At 33.5% G+C, this 20498-nt stretch overlaps 1 protein-coding gene across 1 annotated transcript in view; it reads right to left on the bottom strand.

Moving 5' to 3' along the window:
• Positions 1-20009, bottom strand: part of LOC116345365 (V-type proton ATPase subunit C) — a 28341-nt gene extending 8332 nt beyond the window's left edge. The window contains exons 1-3 of the mRNA XM_031774661.1: positions 19822-20009; positions 15590-15879; positions 8495-8648 (exon numbers count right to left, since the gene is read on the bottom strand). Of these exons, the coding sequence (XP_031630521.1) occupies positions 8495-8648; positions 15590-15721 (286 nt within the window). The 5' untranslated portion in view covers positions 15722-15879; positions 19822-20009. The remainder of the gene's footprint in view (positions 1-8494; positions 8649-15589; positions 15880-19821) is intronic.
• Between the last annotated feature and the right edge of the window lie 489 nt (positions 20010-20498).

Here is a 20498-nt window from a genome sequence, read left to right as displayed (position 1 = left end):
TAACGCACGATACACGCACGCATACAAGATATGATGCAACATCGACAATACATCGTTGACACTGACAAACAAGAATCTGCTTCGTATGCAAAAAACGAATCCCGAAATTAAAACCAAAACCAACGACAACAAAAATTTCAATTAAAATGTTTTTTCATCGTCGGTTCAGTGCAGTGGAAATATAAAACCTCATCACTATCTGTAATCATGTCAACCGAAAAAAAATGCCATTTGATTTTGTCACTGACCAAAGGAGATTCATTTTTCACTCTTATATTCTAAAACCAAAACAGTGAATCTCTCGTGTAAACTGCACATGAATTCGTGAAAATAAAATGATTTGGAAGATCATCAGGAGGGAGAGAGAGAGAAAACAGAAAAATTGCATAATAGTAATTAATTGGTGTATGAGTGTATGTATGTGTGTTAAAGTTGAAGATGTGTTTGTCTGTATGTTAATTACATTTTCAAGGAATTTATTTTACATTCAGTATCTGTTGAAACGTGATCAGATATCATCTTTCCGCCCATTCATTTGTAAATGTATTTCTTTTCAGAGCTAGCTCAAACAAAAAAAAAAGCTCCTAATGAAAATACTATTTAATCGTTCATCTAAATGCAAATTCACTTCTAATCCAACTTAAAATAACGTTCAAATCACAGCATCGTAAACAAAAAACAAAATAATAATGATTACTTTTTCTACGAATAAACTGTAACAGAACTCAATCAGAAACAATCCACAAAGTGTCATGTTTCAAAGAATGATCGATATTTGTGCGTTCAATCAAATGTTTTGCATTGAGAACTCGTAAGAAATTCTATCATGGTCGAAACGGCGTAAACATGTTTATTCGAATTGCTGAGAAAAGTGAGAATTTTATATATATTGCAGAATAGTTTCTCGAATGAAATCATTTGTTGGTGATTTATTAGATTGCATTGAAATGCAGTCAGTGTGAAACTAGAATCTTGAATTGTAAAAAAGGAATTTTTTGTATGTTTGTTTGTTGTAGTTCATGCAAGCTCGCTCGTACTCATCACACACATAAGCACGTATGGTCATAAATGAATGTTTGAATCAAATCACATTTCCATTTCAAACAATAATTAATTCAATAATTCGAAACGGAACAAGAAAAAAATTAGACTAATTACTTATAAATTATTATGCGCATTCGATTTTTGCATATTGTGGTAGCCATTGCCGCTGATTGAGCTACCGAACACCGGTGCGACCGATCTATAGGGCAAGCAACCGCCAATTTGCAAAGATTCATTTACACAATTTATTGGGCTGTCACAAGCATTGAACCCAATTAGAACAAAGCCACAAAAAGGAATGTAAAAAGACAACAAAAAACAACGACCAGAATAAGAACAAGAACAAAGGCAATTCTGAAGACAAAACGAGCTTAAGAAAAGCAAAAAAAAAGCACAATAGCAAAATGGATAAAAAAAATGCATTGCCGCGGTATTTATTCGAATGAAATACAGCAGAAACACGCGGTTCAAATGAAAAACTGGGCGCGGAGTACGCGTTTGAACAAATTCTTTTGAACTTTGCCAGAGCAGTGGTGAATGTATTCTGTTTCATTTTTTTTCGTTTTGTTTTAGAGCTGAAGAAAGAGAACGAGAGATAGAGAGCGTTGGGAAAGTGTAGAAGCGAAATCGGAGAAAACTACAAAAAAGTGACCGTTAGAAAATATAAGAAAAGGAGAGAGGGATAAACAAAAAAGTCCATTTGTGTATCGAGTCACAGTGGTCAGAGAGAGAGAAATAAATGTGGTCATACGCTACGATTGCAAAATATGGCAAATTATAAATGTATGTGGAACCATCTAGAGAAAATGCACGGACAAAAAAGCAGAAGATATGATATAAATAGGAGAAGCAAACAAATGGAATAAAAATCAGTATTCGCACAGGAGCCCGCATTGTGCACACACGCACACATTTAATGGTCACAATTACATTAACATCGATACACACGGCTTATCGATGAAAAAATAGCACATAACATTGTCCATAAAATGGCACGAAATCATCAGTAAAAAAATACAAAAAAAAATGAGCAACAAGAACGAAAGGCGAAGCGGTGAAAAGAGATACGAGACAAAGCCAAAGAGCGAATGATAAAACGGAGAGCGAAGAGTTAAGAACTTTGGGTAATCGAATATCGCGGCGCAAAAAAAAATTCTCACGACAACACCATATACACGCACACATCACATGCCGAACACCATTTTACTATTGAAGCAAATGCACAAACACATGCCGATCGTGAAAATGAAATATATTTTTCAACTAACCGATTCTTGGTCATTTATTTTGGTGGAGTCGAGACGTCGCGTCATTTGGCGTATTATTTCCATACATATAATATACACATATTCAGTTGCTGCTGTGTATTGTGTGGTTTGTTTTTCTTCGTCTTTCCTTTCGTTTCGCTCGTTCACTTTTATTCGCCATTGCTCTCCATTTGAGTGCAACAAAGTGGACGTGAACTTACACATTTACCCATTTAATTTTTTTTAGAACGAAAAAGCAAAATACTCAACCAACATACGAGCGAGCGCAAGAAAGCACACAACACAACACAATATCAAGAAAAAAAAAAAGGACTTTTTGATGTGGTTATATGCTGGAGAGATAGATGGAGGGAGAACGAAGGATAGAGAGAATATGAACGATATTTTGTCGTCCATCGAAATATGAAAATCTTCGAAACAGCATGAAAATGCACCAACCCAATATCACGTCGTGAATACATCTATTTAAACATATTCTCAAAAATGTCGATGCGAATAATAAGCGCTCTTTATTTTCCATTCTACGCATAAATTCGCTACATGATCGATTTAGAAAAAAATATATATTATGAGATTATATACGTGAAAAATCAACATAAAGTATGTCTATATGTATAGGTATCGTTTGTTATTCGAAATTTCTGTCAAAGAAAAATGCCGAACGACCTGTCTCTTTTCTATCCTCATTTCGTCGTTTTTTGTTTGTTTTCATCCTTCCCTGTGCTATGCTTCATTTACACACGCCATTTATTATTACACAAGCAAAGAAAAACAAATCTTCGCATAACAAAAAGTATATGAGACACATTTATGTTTTGATGTGCTATGATATTCTTGTTCCAAGTAAACGATGGAAAAAAATTGTGGTGGAAGCCTTTTTCCGCTTACTTTACATTTCGATTCTTTTTTTGTCGTTGGTTAGGCGCGCGAGCGTGTGTGTGTGTGAATATTGTCAAAATCTTTATCGCTTGATAAATGGAATACACAGACAACAAAGATACGGAAAAGAAATTGTATTGAATGTGACACATCAGGAAAAAAAAAAAAAAAACCATCGGTTGTAAGAACGTGTAAACAACTTAACTTTTTATATATGCACATGTGAACATAATCTTGCATTTTGACAACGAATTCAAGTTGAAAAATAAATGAAATGAATTGGCCTTCAAAAAGCTCTTCTGGTTTTCTTTTTGGGTTGCGCGTGTGAAAAATTGGTATGTTTCTTTTTGAATTACAAAACAAGTTTGTTTCTCACATAACATTAATTATTAATTCCATCATACATTATATTGGGATATTTTTAGCCAGTTAAATCAGCTCAGGGAGCTAACGTCAAGCGCTGAAACACTGTGAAAACAATAGAAGTGATTGTTATTGCAGCAATGTAAGTGTTTTTATAATCATAATAATCACTGCTATTGTTCACTCTGTTTTAGGCGCCTGGCGTTGGCTTCCTGAGCTGATTTAGCTGCCTGAAAATATCTTAATATGTTGTCTCAATTCCATTTATTTTAACTTGTATTTTGTATATATGAATAATATGAAAAACGCTGATTAAAAACGCCCTTAAAAGTGTGCTGAGAAAATGGATTTCTGTTAAGTTCGACATAAATTTATGATAAATCCGATCAATGGCACAACATTTTTTGCAGGTTTCGCGATCATTTTCATAATTAGATGAATCTATTACAATTGTGTGTGTGTGTATTTCTTCATAGCATAAATCTCGGTCATTACATAGAGTCGACAGTTTCGAAGAGAAAAAGTGGGTGAATCGTATAAATTTTTGCGACATCGAAGGAATGGCACGTGTGTGGCCGAATGACATTGAAATAGATGCAAACTGATTTTCGTTTTTTTTTTCATTATCACCAAAGCATGCGATTAATAAAGGCATTTTTTTCATTGTTTAATAGAAATCATATCAAAACCACGCACCGCCAACGTGTATCCCATTTGTGACATATATGAAATTGAAATGGAGTAAGCGGGCGCTCGCTAACGAGAATGTGTGTGTTGAGGATCGATTGCGTGCGTGAAATTCATTTACATGTTAAAACATTTTCGTGCGTTCATTTATCGATTATTCACTGTTCAAATGTGACGAGACCATCAAATGATTCAACGCTCACTGGACAATATATGGGACACAATATGTATTTTGTAGATTTTCAATTTAGTATTTTTCCTCTGTATTTCGATCATATAACAACATTTTGGCGCATTTATTGATAAAAAAAATTGTTATATGTGTTTGAGCTTTTATTTCATTCAATAACCTCATCGCTTCACAAGCAACGCGCGTTATCTGCTATTCTATCACTGATTAAACTCATATGGCTTTGCTCTATTGCTATTTTGCTATTGACCATCGTTGCGGTTGTCTTTTCTATTGTTTCGACCCATTCAGATTGTTATGTAATGATTGAACAAGTAAAATGATTTTTAATCGAGCTTTTATTATCATACATACAAACGAAAGAACCTCCATTCGTACCCCGAATTGAAATGGAAATGAAAACCTTGAGGTGCAAGCACTCTTTTTCTTTATTTATGATTGGTTTTTGTTTATTTTATTTTTTCGTCTCTTCCGGGAGGATGAGATTTAATTGAAATGTTTTGACGTCATTACTTTGACGGTTCCGTTTCAAATATCTTATTTCATTTGGCACCCGATTTTTTTTAAATCGATAAAAAAATACACAACAACACAAGCACAATGAAAAGAAAATTTGTTTCCATTTTCTCTGTTGAACCACGTCCTCGAGTCGATTTCACTTATTACAAATTGATTTTTGTTCTCTTCGAGGTAACAAATGATCTCGATTTTGTTTGTGACTAAAAACTTCTTTGGCAATGAATGATTATTGTTACAATTGCAGATAATAATATGATTCGGTGCCAAAATTATACAGATCAAGGTGAAAAATGTGTTCAAAGAAGAAAAAAAATCGTTAGCATTTCGGGTTGAGCCAACATTCAATAGAATGCGTAACCTTTGATTTAATCAAAATGTAACGTTAAATTGATAAAAATAGGAAAAATTCCATGTTTATGGTCTCATATACGTGAGAAAATTGCCCATAAATTGCTCATACAATAAATGTCGCGATGATCATAAATTAATGTGATATAATTAATGCGTTTAACGAGGTAGTGTGAGAAGAAAAGGAGACCACAACGCAATAGGCCCAATGGACAATGGACGTAGATAGAATATGGATGACGGGCACAAGAGTGTGACAGACAGAGAGAGAGAGAGAGAGAGAGAGAGAGAGAGAGCGACAAAAATCGGATGATGAGCAAACGGAATTGAAATTAATCAAGCAAATATCTTGCGGCGTTTTATGCGGAAATGACTGGCACTGTAATTGTTTGGAATATTAGCAGCTCAATGGCAATACAACTTGACAAAAATTTCCCAATGGAATTCGCTATAGATAAATATATATTTATATAAAATGACGCTGACTCTCGTCCTGGGAATTCGAAATGTAACGATTTGTCACCATATTCCATTAGCGCAAACATTTCTATTTTCATCGATTCTATTTTTATATTCGGAAGGTACTAAAGACACAATTAAAGGGCATGGGTTTAGGTTGCATTGCCGTTACGAAATCGCCTCTTTGCCCAAGGTTTCACGGTGGTAAAGTTTATCGTTTTGATCATTTTATGTGCAACTACTTGCAAAAAGAAGAAGATGACGAACAAAACAAATGAAACATTGTGGTACGTCCTATGACTGATTGTATTGCAAATGTGACGGAATGAGCTACAATTTATCTAAATAACATATCAACATTTCGAATCAATCAACATTGGTGTAAACAATGGACACACAAAATGGGGGCAACAAAAACTTCCCTTGAAATAAACAACAAGATGCCAACAATTTAACAATGGCCAACTTAGACAAGAATATTCCAACTGATTTCTTTGCATTTACGTAATAAAAATTGAATTGGTGGAGCGAAGCGTTGGCACGAATCCAAATCTGTGGCTGCGAGAAGTGAAAAAAAAAACGCAGAAAATCTCAAAACAAAATAGGAAAACTAGCATATATCGAGTGAAAGAGATAGAGAGAGAGTTTGATGTTTTGAATTTACGACGAAGCGCGAACATAAATGATGCGTATATTTTTCTTTTCATCTTTTTTCCCTGCTACTGTATTCATTCATTCTCCGTACACGTATGTGTGTTTGCTGGCTCTAGCCACCTGATTGGCGCCAATTTTTCCGCAAACATTTCACGAATGTCGCTTTCGCTTTTTTTCTATACTGTTAATGTGTCTGCATCAGCAGCAGCAGTAGCAGAAAAGCATTTATCTGCAATGAAACACAATGTCACAGTGTATCCCAGCGAATAGTGTGACAGAAAAAGTGATGGCAACAGCAAGACAGGAAGCTGATTTAAATCTGATTTAAAAAAAAAACCCTGATTGTAACGCTTTGGTGAAGGATATTTAATTGCATTTTTTTAAATAAATTTTCAAGAATTTACGATTGCAATTATGATGGTCGACAGTTGTGCAAGAATAACAATTTCACTTCACACATACACACCATAAACTGAAAAAGTTTTTCTCCGAAACTCTTTTGTTTGCTGTGCGACATTGAATGAATTGAAAGTAAATTGAAATTTGATTAAGAGCAAGTCAATAATAACAAAAATGAACAAAAAATCGAGTTTTCTTCTTGTTTCCATGTATCCATCGATGTCTCTCTTTTCGCACAAAATTTGAGGAGTATTTTATAACATCACCACATAAATGCAGCTCACACAGTCCTGTTTTCAAACTAATTAAACATTTTTGCTTTTACAAATGATTTCGGTGTAAATGTGCGGCAAACTACACCACATATGAAGCATTTGATGCATGTATATCATTTTTTTATGGAAATTTATTTTGCGAGAGACATTTTCTGGACGACCAAGCGAGATGCGAAAACAAGTATTTCGATGGAAAAAAGGGGAAAAAGGCACCATTCCAATTCAATAAATCTTCATAATTATGGGATGCATATTAATTTGAAAATACAGTTTTCCTGGAATTTAACAATATACATTAATAAACATTCTCGTTTCTGCTAAAGCTGTTTTTGCTTCATATTTCTTATCACATGCACAAAATGGAGAAAATCAAACCATTCCAGTATGCGTACACATACACATTGTCTATGTATCCATTGAAATGAAAGCAATATCCATAATTTTTTGAGCTGTAATTACATTCCGGTGCGAAGCGCACTTGAATGTTAATTAAAATACTTAAATAGAGCTTGAAACTTGACAGTTTAATCAAAATGGGATAATAATTTAAGGCTGCCAAGTTAACTATATAAACGTAACAACGACAAGCAACACTTGAATTTTCAAGAAAAGATAAAACGTGAGCAAGAAAGGCGCCCTCGCACATAAGTTCAAATAATTCATAAAGATTCGTCAAAAGTTCATCAACTTTCACAAGAAACGATTTCATGGAAGAAATTCTGGATATTTATCTATTTCACTTGACAACAAAATTCAACTTAACACATACTACATATTCACTCTTAATATTAATAAATTGGAAGCAACAGGCAAAATAAAATGGACTTCGATTTGATTTGCAGTTGTTAATTTTCTTACATTTTCTTATGCAGAACGTCTTTTGGAATCACCAAATTGAAAGGAAAACATATCTTCACCTCATTTTCAAACAAGCAAAAAAAAATTGAGCAAGATTTTTTACAATTCCAAAAAAACTGATAAAACGTACTCTTAACAATATGGTTAGTTAATAAGAGTGTGCATATTACCTAAATGATTCGAATACCATTGTATAATACATGTAGCAAATTGTTTTGAATTTGATTTGATGCAAAAATGTGAAAATTCTTTCACCCACGAAGTATAATGGTAATAATGGTGTTTTTTCACATATACTATACCGTAACAGAGTATATATATGTGAAAAATGTGTCATTTTCAATGGTGTAAGGATGGATTTTAAGTGTCCATTTATTTTGATAAACAAATAACAAATTAGATGTGTATTAGGAACAAGAAGGCAATCGATGCTTGCATTCGAAGTGGATTTCTTTCGGGTTTTTATTCCATATTTTTTGTGTATGACGAAGTGAACACAAAAAACCAGAAATAAATTAACACAAACAAAAAATAAATGACACTCTACTTACTGTTGTTCGCCAATAAATTCTCTTGCAATTTATCACGTTGATCTTCAAGTACTTCACCTAAATACGTAGCCACTTTACGTGTGATGGATTCAACATATCCATCCAATTTCCCTAAATCATCGGAAAGACCAACTAATTGATCCAATGTACCAACCTGAAAAGAAAAGACACCGAATTGATCAGAGTTGTAATGGAGTTTGTTTTTGTTTTTTTAATTCAATTGCATTGATATCTTATGGAAATGAATGGTGTGACGTATATTCAATGTTTTAAGAATGGTGCGTGTATGATAATTCGATCATGTCCAATGACAAAAAATGGAATGAAATAGTAATATAGATGAGATGGAAAAAAAGCAACCAGCAGAAATTGTAAACCAAAAATAAACATTTAACGAATGTCGAATGAAATGAATGAATAAATTATAAAACCGATGATGATGATAATAATGAGGCAAGCGATAAACCATCGAAATGAGTGGTTTTTATTTATAGACGGGCAAAGCGACAGAAGAATGGGTAGAGAAAATATCGACATTATCCGCCTCGTATTTCAACCTCATTAATGGATAATACACAATACTAAATGCTAACTATCTGCGATATTACCACAGGTTCTTATTACAAGCGAAACCAACCATTTCGATGTCATTGTTGTTGTTCACATATAATATGAGTAGTTCGCTTTTGTATAATTTAATAATTTTTTTCTTCTCTCCCTTCAACATTAGACACCACCGTGACGTAATCAACACCGCTCTCTCTCTCTCTCTTTTGTGTTCACAGATAGTTGCAAAAAGATGGCAAGTGTGGCCAATACGCAAATGAATTTATATAGAAATTAATGGTTGGCTATTTTTGAAGAGATAGTAGCGATTGAAGGAGAATTAGATTCCACGTCCTCCGAAAAAAGGCACACAAAGGACACTAAACACATCCGTACAGCATATATCGCAAACGAACTAATGCGCGGCTTGAGTAAGTACAATATGAACACACGAATGAAAGTCAAGGACAACTTGGAAATTGCCACAGCAACTTTTTTATCAAATATTTAATGAACTGACATTTATTTTTAATTTTGGAATCGATAAGTTTCGTTGCTTTTTTTTTACTTCGCATTTGAAACACATTTGTTTTGTTTTTGCTTCAGTACTTTCAGTCTATCTCTACTTCTATCACTTTCCCCCTCCAACTTTCTATCTCTTGATCTTTCAGTAAATAAACGGTGCGCGATGATGACAAAATGTTACTGTTTTTTTTTATTTATAAAATATAAAGCACGAGGACGAGACCGAAACAACAATAAACACGAAATGACAATGGGCACAGAGGCGACTATAAAATTTTGACTGCTTTATTTTGTCTAGTTTATGTGCTACAATTCGATCAAATTGTTTTCACTTTGGAATTCGCTCTTCTTCTTCCCTTTTTTTGCCATATACAAACATTCAAAGTTTGGCGTTGCATGAAGATGATTGAAAGAACATCTTTAAGCACGCAATTTCAAGCCCAAATCAATTCCAATCAAATAGAAAAAAAAACAAATTCAATCGATTTTGTTATGACTTATTCATTCCGAACAAAAATTTATCTAATTTCACTGGCGCACACACCGATGGCGACACACGTTATAAATATATACAAAGTCAATAGTCCCACATGAATCCCAACAAATTCCCTGATCGAAAAATCGAAAATCGTTTTCGGTTATTTCGATTGCTTCTTTTAAAATGATTGTGTGTGTGTGTGTGTCGGAGTGTGTAAGTAAACCAGATTATCTTCATTCGAATATCGAAAAAAAAGATACCCTTGAATCTGTAGTTGACCGTTTTTCGCCTTTATATGTAGTGTTAACTTCCTGGGAATCGAATAACACGTATTATAAAATTAGAGTATCTAGGAGACATTGTTGGTGTTACTTAATTCAACATATGTATGTACATTGTACACATTCATATTTCACAATGACTTTTACAATATATGTCCTGTCACTTCGTATATTGAACGATGTGTACATCTTTAGAAAATAAAAATATATATTCGAAGAGAGAGAGAGATGAAAGCACTAGAAATACTCAGGAAGAAGAAGACATCATGAAAATTGTTTGTGATTCAATTATAATGCAAGTTCCGTTGATGAATTTTCTGTTATAATGCGGAAAACTTTGTACGTACAAACACATCGTAATTGGTCAATGTAATGTAATTTTCAATTGAAACAGGGGAACAAAATGTGGGTGTCATCCATAAAGGTAATGTAAATGGTTTTCCGTAAACAAAAAAATCCAGATTTTGCGAGAGTTTTTTTCCGCAATTTTTCTCTCATTTTACAACAGCACATGATGGACATAAATAGATTGCGGTATGAAAAATTATCATCGAAATGAAATATGGACAGGGGGATTTTATTGAGAGTAATTTTGATGAATTTGGAAGACGTAGGATGAAAAAAATCAGTTTTTGAGATAAGAATGGCACACGACGGAAAGCTTCTTTTGGATTAAAAATGACTAGAGTGAGAGAGGGAGAGTGTGTAGTCATTAGGATATCGTTGCTCGTTGCCATTGTCAAGAATAGTCAACATAATATTTGTATCCTTGAATGAATTCAATAAATGTATCAAATGAAAAACTACAACAACTACATGCATAAATGAAATATCAATATTACGGACACGTTGTGCAAAGACAAATAATGTAATTAAGTCAAACAGAGTAATTCCAGTATGGCATTTATCAATATAATAATCTCTCCCATTACTGTCTATAATGGGCACTTCCTTTTTAATAATGTAGTATGTATGATGCAATCAGGCTTCATTTCACCAAAAAATCACATTAGATAATAATATGTGCGTTTTTTTCACATAGTTTTACTCTATAGAGATAAATTTATGTTCATATACGAGCGTTTGCGATATAGTTACTTCAGAAATAGCGAATATACAATATTCGACCACTAAACATAAGATTATTTTTTTGTGCATTTGCCTCACACCAACTGATCCAGTCCAGTGTATACATCAGCCGGGATTTACTTACAAATGCACAGTGGTTGGTCGAAAAAAATAAAACATTAAAAACATATAGCGATATATTTCCAGACATTGGGCTCACAAGTTTTTTGCCCTTTAATCCATCGTGTGGATTTCACACTTGTTGAATGTTGGCCGTTTGCTCAAATACCGCTCTAGCCACACAGATATAAATTTAATAAAAGCATGTAATGAACATCGATTTTACAGTAGACATCTATTAAAATGATGCATTGATAAAACAGTAGTCAATCACAGCAAAGTTTTTCTTTCACCATATTGATGTGTGAGTGTGTTATAAATTATTTTGTTTTGTTGGCTCTTTTGAGTGAATGATTTTGTGTGGAAAATTTTACTAGACAAAAAATCGTATTTTATTGATGTAACATTTGACGAAAGGACCTTCTATATCCAAAGTGAACCAAAGAATTTTGCTTGGAAAATTACCAATCGATGTGTAACTTGTCGTTATTCCATCGAATTATTATTTCGGATGTTGTTGATGTTTGCTATTTTCATTTGAAAAAAAGAGAGATATAAACACATAAAATGTTGGTGTCAGTGGATTTGGTTGAGCCTCAGCTCGGCGGTGTTCTCTAGATGATATTCATTTGAAAAGAAGGCGGCAGCCGTGGCGGCAACTTGAGTTTATATAATGAATGATATAGATTTAAATAGTGTTTTTGGATATACTATTTTATGTGTGACAAGCGTATACAAAGCTTTCAAATTTTTTTTATAAGGGTATTAGTCATGTGACACGCTTTCGTCTTGGGGATTATTGATTACTGACATGCGAAACGCATAGCAATAAAATAGTGTCGAATTATAAGCAAGAAAACAAAGACAACAACGGGACAATGAAACGGCAACTACAACGACAACATCCATCAAAACAAGACGCGCAACCAGCGTGAAATAACAGAGCCAAGGCGTCGGGTAAAATGAGACGGCAAAAATTAACAATGACGAAAAATAAAATCAACCATCTGGCGAAAAGTGTATGTTTGCTTGTGCTAGCGCGTATGTGTGTATGCGTGTATTTGGCGGAAGGAATCACGAATTATACAAATAAAATGATGGCAATCAAACTGATAGTGAGAATGCATGAACATGAAGATAAATATTGGCGCGTGCCATGCCAACACGCATACGCGCTTACAATTTCGGACAACATGATTCGAATTTCATGCTTTTTTTTTTCATCTTGTTGTTGATGTCGAGTAAAACGGGTTTTCTTTTTCTCTATCTCTTTCTCTCTTAACTTCTATGGTTCTGAATGATACTATATACTAGTTTTGACCGTGAACCAATGCCACAAATGTCCTTCGCTCCGCTAATGAATAAATTAATCAATCGATTATTGTCACATATTTATGTGATATACAAAATTAGAATAGAAAAAAAGCTACGACATAGTAATCGACCAAGTCGCGCACACACACTAAACTATGGCACATTTTAAGCATACTTCACTATAATCTATCTTTCTCACACTTGGTCATTTACAATAAATGACCAGAGAAAGACCCAGTTAATATATTTGGTTGGCCGAGAAAGTTTTACGATGTGCCATCGGAAACCCAAACAAAAAATACATAAACAGAAGCTTTTTTGTGAACGGCAAAAATGGAAGCTTTTAACTTGGCATTTGCAACCTTATTTTGGTGTGGTTTTCGTTATGATGATTTACAAATAGCGTATTCGCCCTTTTCTCTCTCTCTTCCCCATTCCACTGTATGTATGTCTCAAGAATGGCTCGCCTCATTTAATGTATGTATTATTCAACATAATTTTTTTTTTTGGGAAAATAACAGCAACAGTAGAGTAACAATGAGCAACATGCACACGGTTTCCTTCGTTCAATGTGCGTTCATTCGTCATTTTTTTTAAAGAATAATATCATATGTCCATCAGCTTACACACATTGATCCAATAATTAATAAATTCAAATGGTTCTGTTTTTGTACTAAAATATACAGCAAGAGGAATGGCAACATTTTGTGTGAATGTATAGATAAAGTGTCTGTTGAACTTTATAAATTTTACCGTCTGTTTGTTTGAAAATGCTAATTTTAGACCTTTCTAAATGCGAATAGATTAATTGAAAAGAAAAATGCAAAAAAAAAATTCATCCAACATTTTAATAATTGGATATCTCTGCCGAGCAGTGGCGTCTATTGATAAGAACATTGCCATGTTGTCGGTTCAATATATCGTGGTTGTCACCTTGTGTGCAAAGTAAACGACGAATTAATAAATTATGCTCTTTAAAAGTGGTATGATGGGCGAACAAATAATTTTTAGGAAGATGATAAGGTGTCAACGCAAAAAAGAATATATAACAGCAGCTGAAAGCGTGATGATCGATACAATTACCAAAATATTCGACACCCGAAACTGTTCCCTTCAAATGAATCGCGATGTGGCAACATTGTTGTCATGAAATAATTTTGAACATGTGATAAGATTATAAAATTGGAATGAATGGGTGTTTGCAGTGAAATAATGCATAAACGGTTCGAAATGTATTCAAATCCATCGAGAGTATTCGACTATGTTATTTAAACGTTTGAACAGTGTGCGTGCGCGCATCTACACCATAAAATAATACATGAACAAAAAAGCGTCGTTTTTTTTTGCTTGCGGGGAAAATCCATAAATTACAAATTGTAATTACTCAATATATTATCATATGATTTATATTTAACCCCGAAATGAACACACAAAGAACAAAAGAAAAACACGTGTTGCTGATACATATATTTTTTCTTTAGCTCCGAAATGTTATCATATTGGATCGAATACAAAACAACCGCGAACGGAAACAATTTTAAATGCAAGCGCGTGAATCATCGCATTTTCTCGTCATTACAATGAAAATGTAAATTTTAATGAATGCCAACATTTCAATGAATTTATCCAATTTGAAATACTCTTTTCATCTCTTCAGTGCTGGGCCCAAAGCGTGAATGAAAGAAGAAGTGGCAAAAGCATTATTTTGTCAAGCCAACGAAAAATGTTTGATCAATGTGGCGACTATATTGCGTCAAAAAAATATACGCGAACAGACAAATATACATATAGATATGAATTAACCGGTAGAAAAAACGTTCCCTTCCTCTCTAAAATGTATGCGTATTTGTGCAAATATGTGTTGCTAACTAATTTTGCTAGCACATTGCTTGCTAATTTTCCTCAGCTCACACTCTGTAATTTGAAACGAATGTGACGCTGATTAAAAAAAATGGCGGTCAATCAACTTTATACAATACATTGCACTACCATTTGAACCATTAGGTTTGTGGCGATTTCACACGCACATACATACACATCTATCTACCCATACAAAGGAAAAATCATCGCTCTTCGTCCATAATAATTTTCGCTTTCATTCCAGAATGTCAAGAGCCCATATTTCCACAAACGTCGACCACCATAGGCCGTTGGCGTGCAAATCGGGAATTCAATATCATTCATAACACCATCCAATTTGTATGTTGTTTAAGGGGGGGAAAAACAACCACACAAAATGTTTGTGTATATATATGTATTTGACCGCATTTGTACAGACTATATAAATCGGCCATAAGTTGTCAGAAATAAAGAGCGAACAAATAAAAAACAACAACACTGAAATGAAATCCAATCGAACTCAATTCTCATTTACATAATTTAAAATCTAATTGCACAGTGATGTGAAAATGAGCAAATGAGAGAGGGTAGAAGTGTGAAAAAAGCCAAGATAGTGACATAATTCTCTGCAGCTTTATTCCCGTGTTTTTGTTGCCGTTTTATAATTGCTATGCACTCAATTCAATCAATGGAAATGGATCATTTTCAATGTGAACACTTAGACTCAACGATCCATCAGCGAGATGCCGTTAACCGTCGCCAGCATCAATTGTGCAAAACGCTGGCGGCAACATAATGTAATGCGATTCATGAAATCAATGTAAATTTAAGCAGAAAAGAAAATTTGTAAAGAGTGATAAAATGAAGCGCACATAAAATGAAAAAAAAAACTAGAAAAAGAAAATGAATATGAAAAATGCTCACCTTTAAATCCGGTATATGAAATTTGTAGTTGACGCACAGATTGTTCTGTTTGCTGGTTACGTTGTTCATGGTTTCCCATGTTTGTTGCATTGTTTTGTCACCGGGTGCAGATATTAACCAATATTCGGCCATTGTAAAATCTTGTTTTGGTTGTTTCTTTGTTTTTTTTTTTAACAAATCGGCTGTTTCAGTTGCTTTTTAAATTGTTGGCTCCACAGAACAGTGCGTGTGTGTCGTCGCGAATCGATGTTGCTTGAATTTGGCTCTATTATTGGCAAACAATATTACGCCTAAAAATAAAAAATGTTCAGAGATTCCTTTTGTTTCGTAAACCAAAAATGAAACAAAACCATCTAGAAAACTAAATCTTCGATTTGATGAACAGCACACAGTTGTCTCAATATTTTTTACCGTTGTTTTTAAATCTCTAATTTATTTCGTTTTCTAATTTTTTTGGCATTTGCTTATCTTAACTAGCAAATGGACTTGTTCTTTTCGATTTAAGTTCAATACGTTTTATTTAGAATTAAGAATTTCTTATAATTGAATTCTGGCACAAACAAACTCACACAATTTGAATCGAGGAAAAAATTGATTTTAATTGCGATTTAAATATTTTACACTATGGTGAATGTGAGTTATTTTTTTATAAACCGGAAACGAATGAAGCAAAAAAATAAATAAATTCTAAAGAATAAAACTAATAAGAATAATTTTTCGCTGGGAAATCAACGATGAACAAAACAAAAATGGGGACAAAAATACAAACGACGATAACGACGATCGAATTGGAAAATCACCGTACAGCACACATTTTCACCAATTTATCACAATCATTAAAATTGATTTTCTTGGAAATTAGTTGGACCGATTGGGGAAGCAAACATATCAACTCCATGTTTAAAACGTGGTATAAAATGTTGTTCATACGAAGTAGGAACAATAGTCAAGTAATAGCGATATTTTTGAACTTTTCCACGCACAAAAACGCCCGATTCCCACGAACACATTAAATTTAAATTTCGTTTTTTTTTTATGTTTTCTTCGATTCCCGAATGGAAAATGCTTCTTATGATGATGACACAAGCACGCACAAATCGACCAAAAATTTTTCTTTTTGTTCGAACGTATTTTGAAAATAATAAAAAGAAGTACTAAAATTAAATAAAGAAAATGAACGAAAAAATCATTAAAATAACTGAATTTCGAATGTAATTCGTAAAATAAATGAAAATCGTTAAAATCGCTCGGTCGATTGAGTATTTTATTTTTATTGCCGGGATGGAGAAAATCCGTTTGCGCTTGATTTTATAACAACAAAAAAAAGAATTCTTTTTATTATAAGATAATTATTTCTGGCGTTTATTTTTATATTCAAAATTTCGAAGCAAAGTGTGGTGTGTAAATTGAATAAGTCGTAAATTTATTATTATTGGTTAATTTGAAATTTTCTGTTTGTTTCGATTGAAATCGAAAACAGAAATGTAGAGCGAGTGATAGAACATTGGTTCCGAAGAATTCAACCGATGCGAATAACATCATACACTCGACTGAATCGAAACCATGCGACTAACAATTGTCGACTGTTAACACGCTCGGTATGTGTGTGTCTCAATCTTTGTGTGTTTGTATGTGTCAATACACTCTCAAAGACTGTACATGAGTTGGCCCAATACCGTCAGCGGTTATTGCAATCCAGCTGTTTTGTTCCGTGAAATGGATAGAATAATTGTGCTTCGATGTGGCGTTGGACAAACTCCAAGTTGTCGTACAAACATAAGCACAATACCAACTTTTTTTTATGGAATGAAAAAAGAGTTTTCCACGTGCGCACTATTTCAACTCCACAACAAAGTAAAGAAACACATCATCACAATCATAATCACACACAAAATCGTATTGTTATTTATTTAATATTCGTTCGAAGTGAAAAGGCTATCGATTGAAATAGAATGGTGAATGGATGTTGTTTATGATAGTGTGTACTCACAATTGTTTTCTTTTTGTTTGATGAAGAAAAAAAACGTAACTGAACGTTTTTCTTTTATAATTCATTTTTAGAATGCGTGTGTTTGCAATCTCGTTACGATTTCAAACGAGCGCGTAACAATGGGGAAAAAAAATTGAGGTAGCCGACGTTAATGTCATGATAACAAGCATTTGACAGGGACGCGCCTGTCATAATTCTGTCTTTCAATTCAATATTACAGTATTCAATCATGTCTCATGATGGTTGATGACCATTTCCGCGCATAAATGTTATCATCTAGCTACTAGTAACGACACATAGTCTATTCTCATCTGTTAATGTGTTTCTGATTCTTGTTTAATATTCAGATAAAATTGAAGGGGTGCATTCAAGCGAAAAAAATTCGACTCAAAATTCAAGAAAGCGGAAAATACGTCAGCCGGCGTATCTAGATTTTGTTAAGGATTTCCCATTCTTTTATTTTCTTCAATGATTATGCCTCGACGTCAAAATGTCAAACATGAAATCATGCATGATTCACTCATACAACGGGGCCCGTTGCGTGAGCTATCCGATTTATTTGTGGCAGCCACCTCTTTTTTATAGCGTCGCCGAAATATTTCGGCAAGATCAAATTAATCAATTTAGTTATCTTGGGCATAATTCGTCTCTTTTTTTGGTTATTGTGGTCTCCAAAAACACATATTGTGTTACGTTATCCTTTCGCACAAAATTCCATAGATTGATTATGTAGCCATGATTTTAGGTATTTGATCTAATATTTGCCAACGATAAATTACATTGCAATTCAAATTTGAACAAGGTTTAATCATTTGACGGTGCACCGAGAGACCGCGTGACTTGTTTTCATAACAAATATACAGGCTTCAATTGTTGTCAAAAGGTCAACGAAAATCAATGGTTTGCGCCATACACTGTCTTGAATCCCTTGTGGTACAGAAATAAAAACGGATCAGACGAAAAACCGCTAAAATTTCTAACGAAATCAATTCCTTAATGAATCGTTAACATTATGGTCGAATGATGGAGAGGTTTTTAACGACATTCATTATTTGAACGGGACACATCATTTTCGACACATTATGTCTTTTCCACTGGACGGCATTCACATGCACACACATACATTTTCCACATAATATTTGATTTTGATGGGCATTTTTTCGTCTGAAATGCACAAAAAATGTTTGTTAAATTTAATTATATGTCGAGTGCAATTTGAAGTTCGAAAAAAGGTTTACATACCCAAAAATTTGAATTTCAATGAAATTCCGTGGATAAATCATCAAATTAACATGTTAGTTACAAAGAAAAATCGAAAAATCGTGCAATAAGAGTAAAACTAGAAGTCCCATTGAATTCAATTGGAAATTTAATTGAATTCCAATTTCAAATATCCAACACTGGATTGAAGTCAGCTGTTTTACTCACTGGTCACATGACATTTGCAATGGTGAAAAATGATACTGTGTTTTGGTACAACCAATGAATCTCGTGAATATCATGTGGTTTAAATCGAAACGTTTTGCACGGATTATGGAGATAAATCACCTGTTTTTACAATTGCATTAAATTAATCGAACATTTTCAGTGCATTTTGTTTTTTTTTTTTCTGTTCTGATGTTGTTTTGTGAGTCTTGTGATGCCATCCATATATGTAAAACATATCGTAGTATATGTGTGTGTTGTGTTTTTTTTTCTCTGTAGTTCTCTCTCCGTTCGGCCAATGTCGACGTTAAATTTCGTGATTTTTTTTTATTTTGCGATTTAAATTGCATTGCAAATTGTACAATCGAATAAACATTCATGATTGAAAAATAGAAAATTTGGCAGATTCTTCATTTTGTACGCAGGATCAAACAATCAAACACACAAATGTATGCATATCATACATGACATTTTTTCGCTCGTTCGTTCATTCTCTATGAGAAACATTATTATTTTTTTCTTAATCACAAGTTCATTTTTTTTTCTTTCGTATTGTGTCCATCCTTGTCTTGGCCATTGCACTGCCATTGAAACACGAAAAGAGAACGATATACAAGACTAAACCAATAAAATAAAATCTGTGTGCTGTCAAACAGAAGTTTTAGTTTCAATGCATTGATTTAGTCCCATGATTCAAATTGAAAAAAAAGTTCCCTTTAGCTTTTTAACTTTTCTTTTTATTTCTATGCACATAAAACACTGAAAATATTCGTAACAAATTTTCTACGATACGATATTTGGAAACAAATTTGCTTACGGTTTTTAAAGGTTGGATTTTTTGAGCGAAAATAAAAACACTGGCTATTTTCGACGAGGAAAACTGATTGGAATTTCTTTGAGTTGTTGGTCTCCTGATTTGCACGAGAACGACAATTTACACATACAACGTATTCACACTCAAAGTGGTGTTGTTTTTTTTCTCTTCTATCAATGCTTACACAGTAAATTCACCATTTGTGTCACATGACATTTAATATCATTGTAGAAAATTCAACAAATTTACCATATTTTACGGTAGACGGCATTGCCTTCATCGCATATCAAACGTACACATAAAAACATATAGATGGCGTAAGCAATCAAATACATGCTCATTCAAACATTCAAACAAATCGAAATTTAATTAATTTTTGAAATGTTTTCCGCCATGTAGACTGATCGGATTTTGTTGATTGTAATTCTCGTGATGGGTGTGTGTTGTCCAATGTTATGGCTTTTGTTTACAATCTCTTTTTTTTTCGAATTCATTGGTCAATGTCCTTGTCTTACCAACTGATTTAATATTTGGAGCACAGTCCGTTGTGCTCACAAAGAAGACGTTTTTGCTTATAAATGGGAATTGACGTGCTATTGTCCCGTGTTTTGAATAGAAGGAGAGACTAACGCCAAGGACAATGACCCACTAACACTGATAGCATACCATTTAACCGACTA

Source organism: Contarinia nasturtii, unplaced genomic scaffold, assembly GCF_009176525.2.
Source record: "Contarinia nasturtii isolate CC-2019 unplaced genomic scaffold, AAFC_CNas_1.1 Cnas_scaffold_1240, whole genome shotgun sequence".
NCBI classification, from domain to species: Eukaryota; Metazoa; Arthropoda; class Insecta; order Diptera; family Cecidomyiidae; genus Contarinia; species Contarinia nasturtii.
The sequence above is the reverse complement of the archived record's forward strand: the minus strand, read 5'-3'. Positions and strand labels throughout refer to the sequence as shown.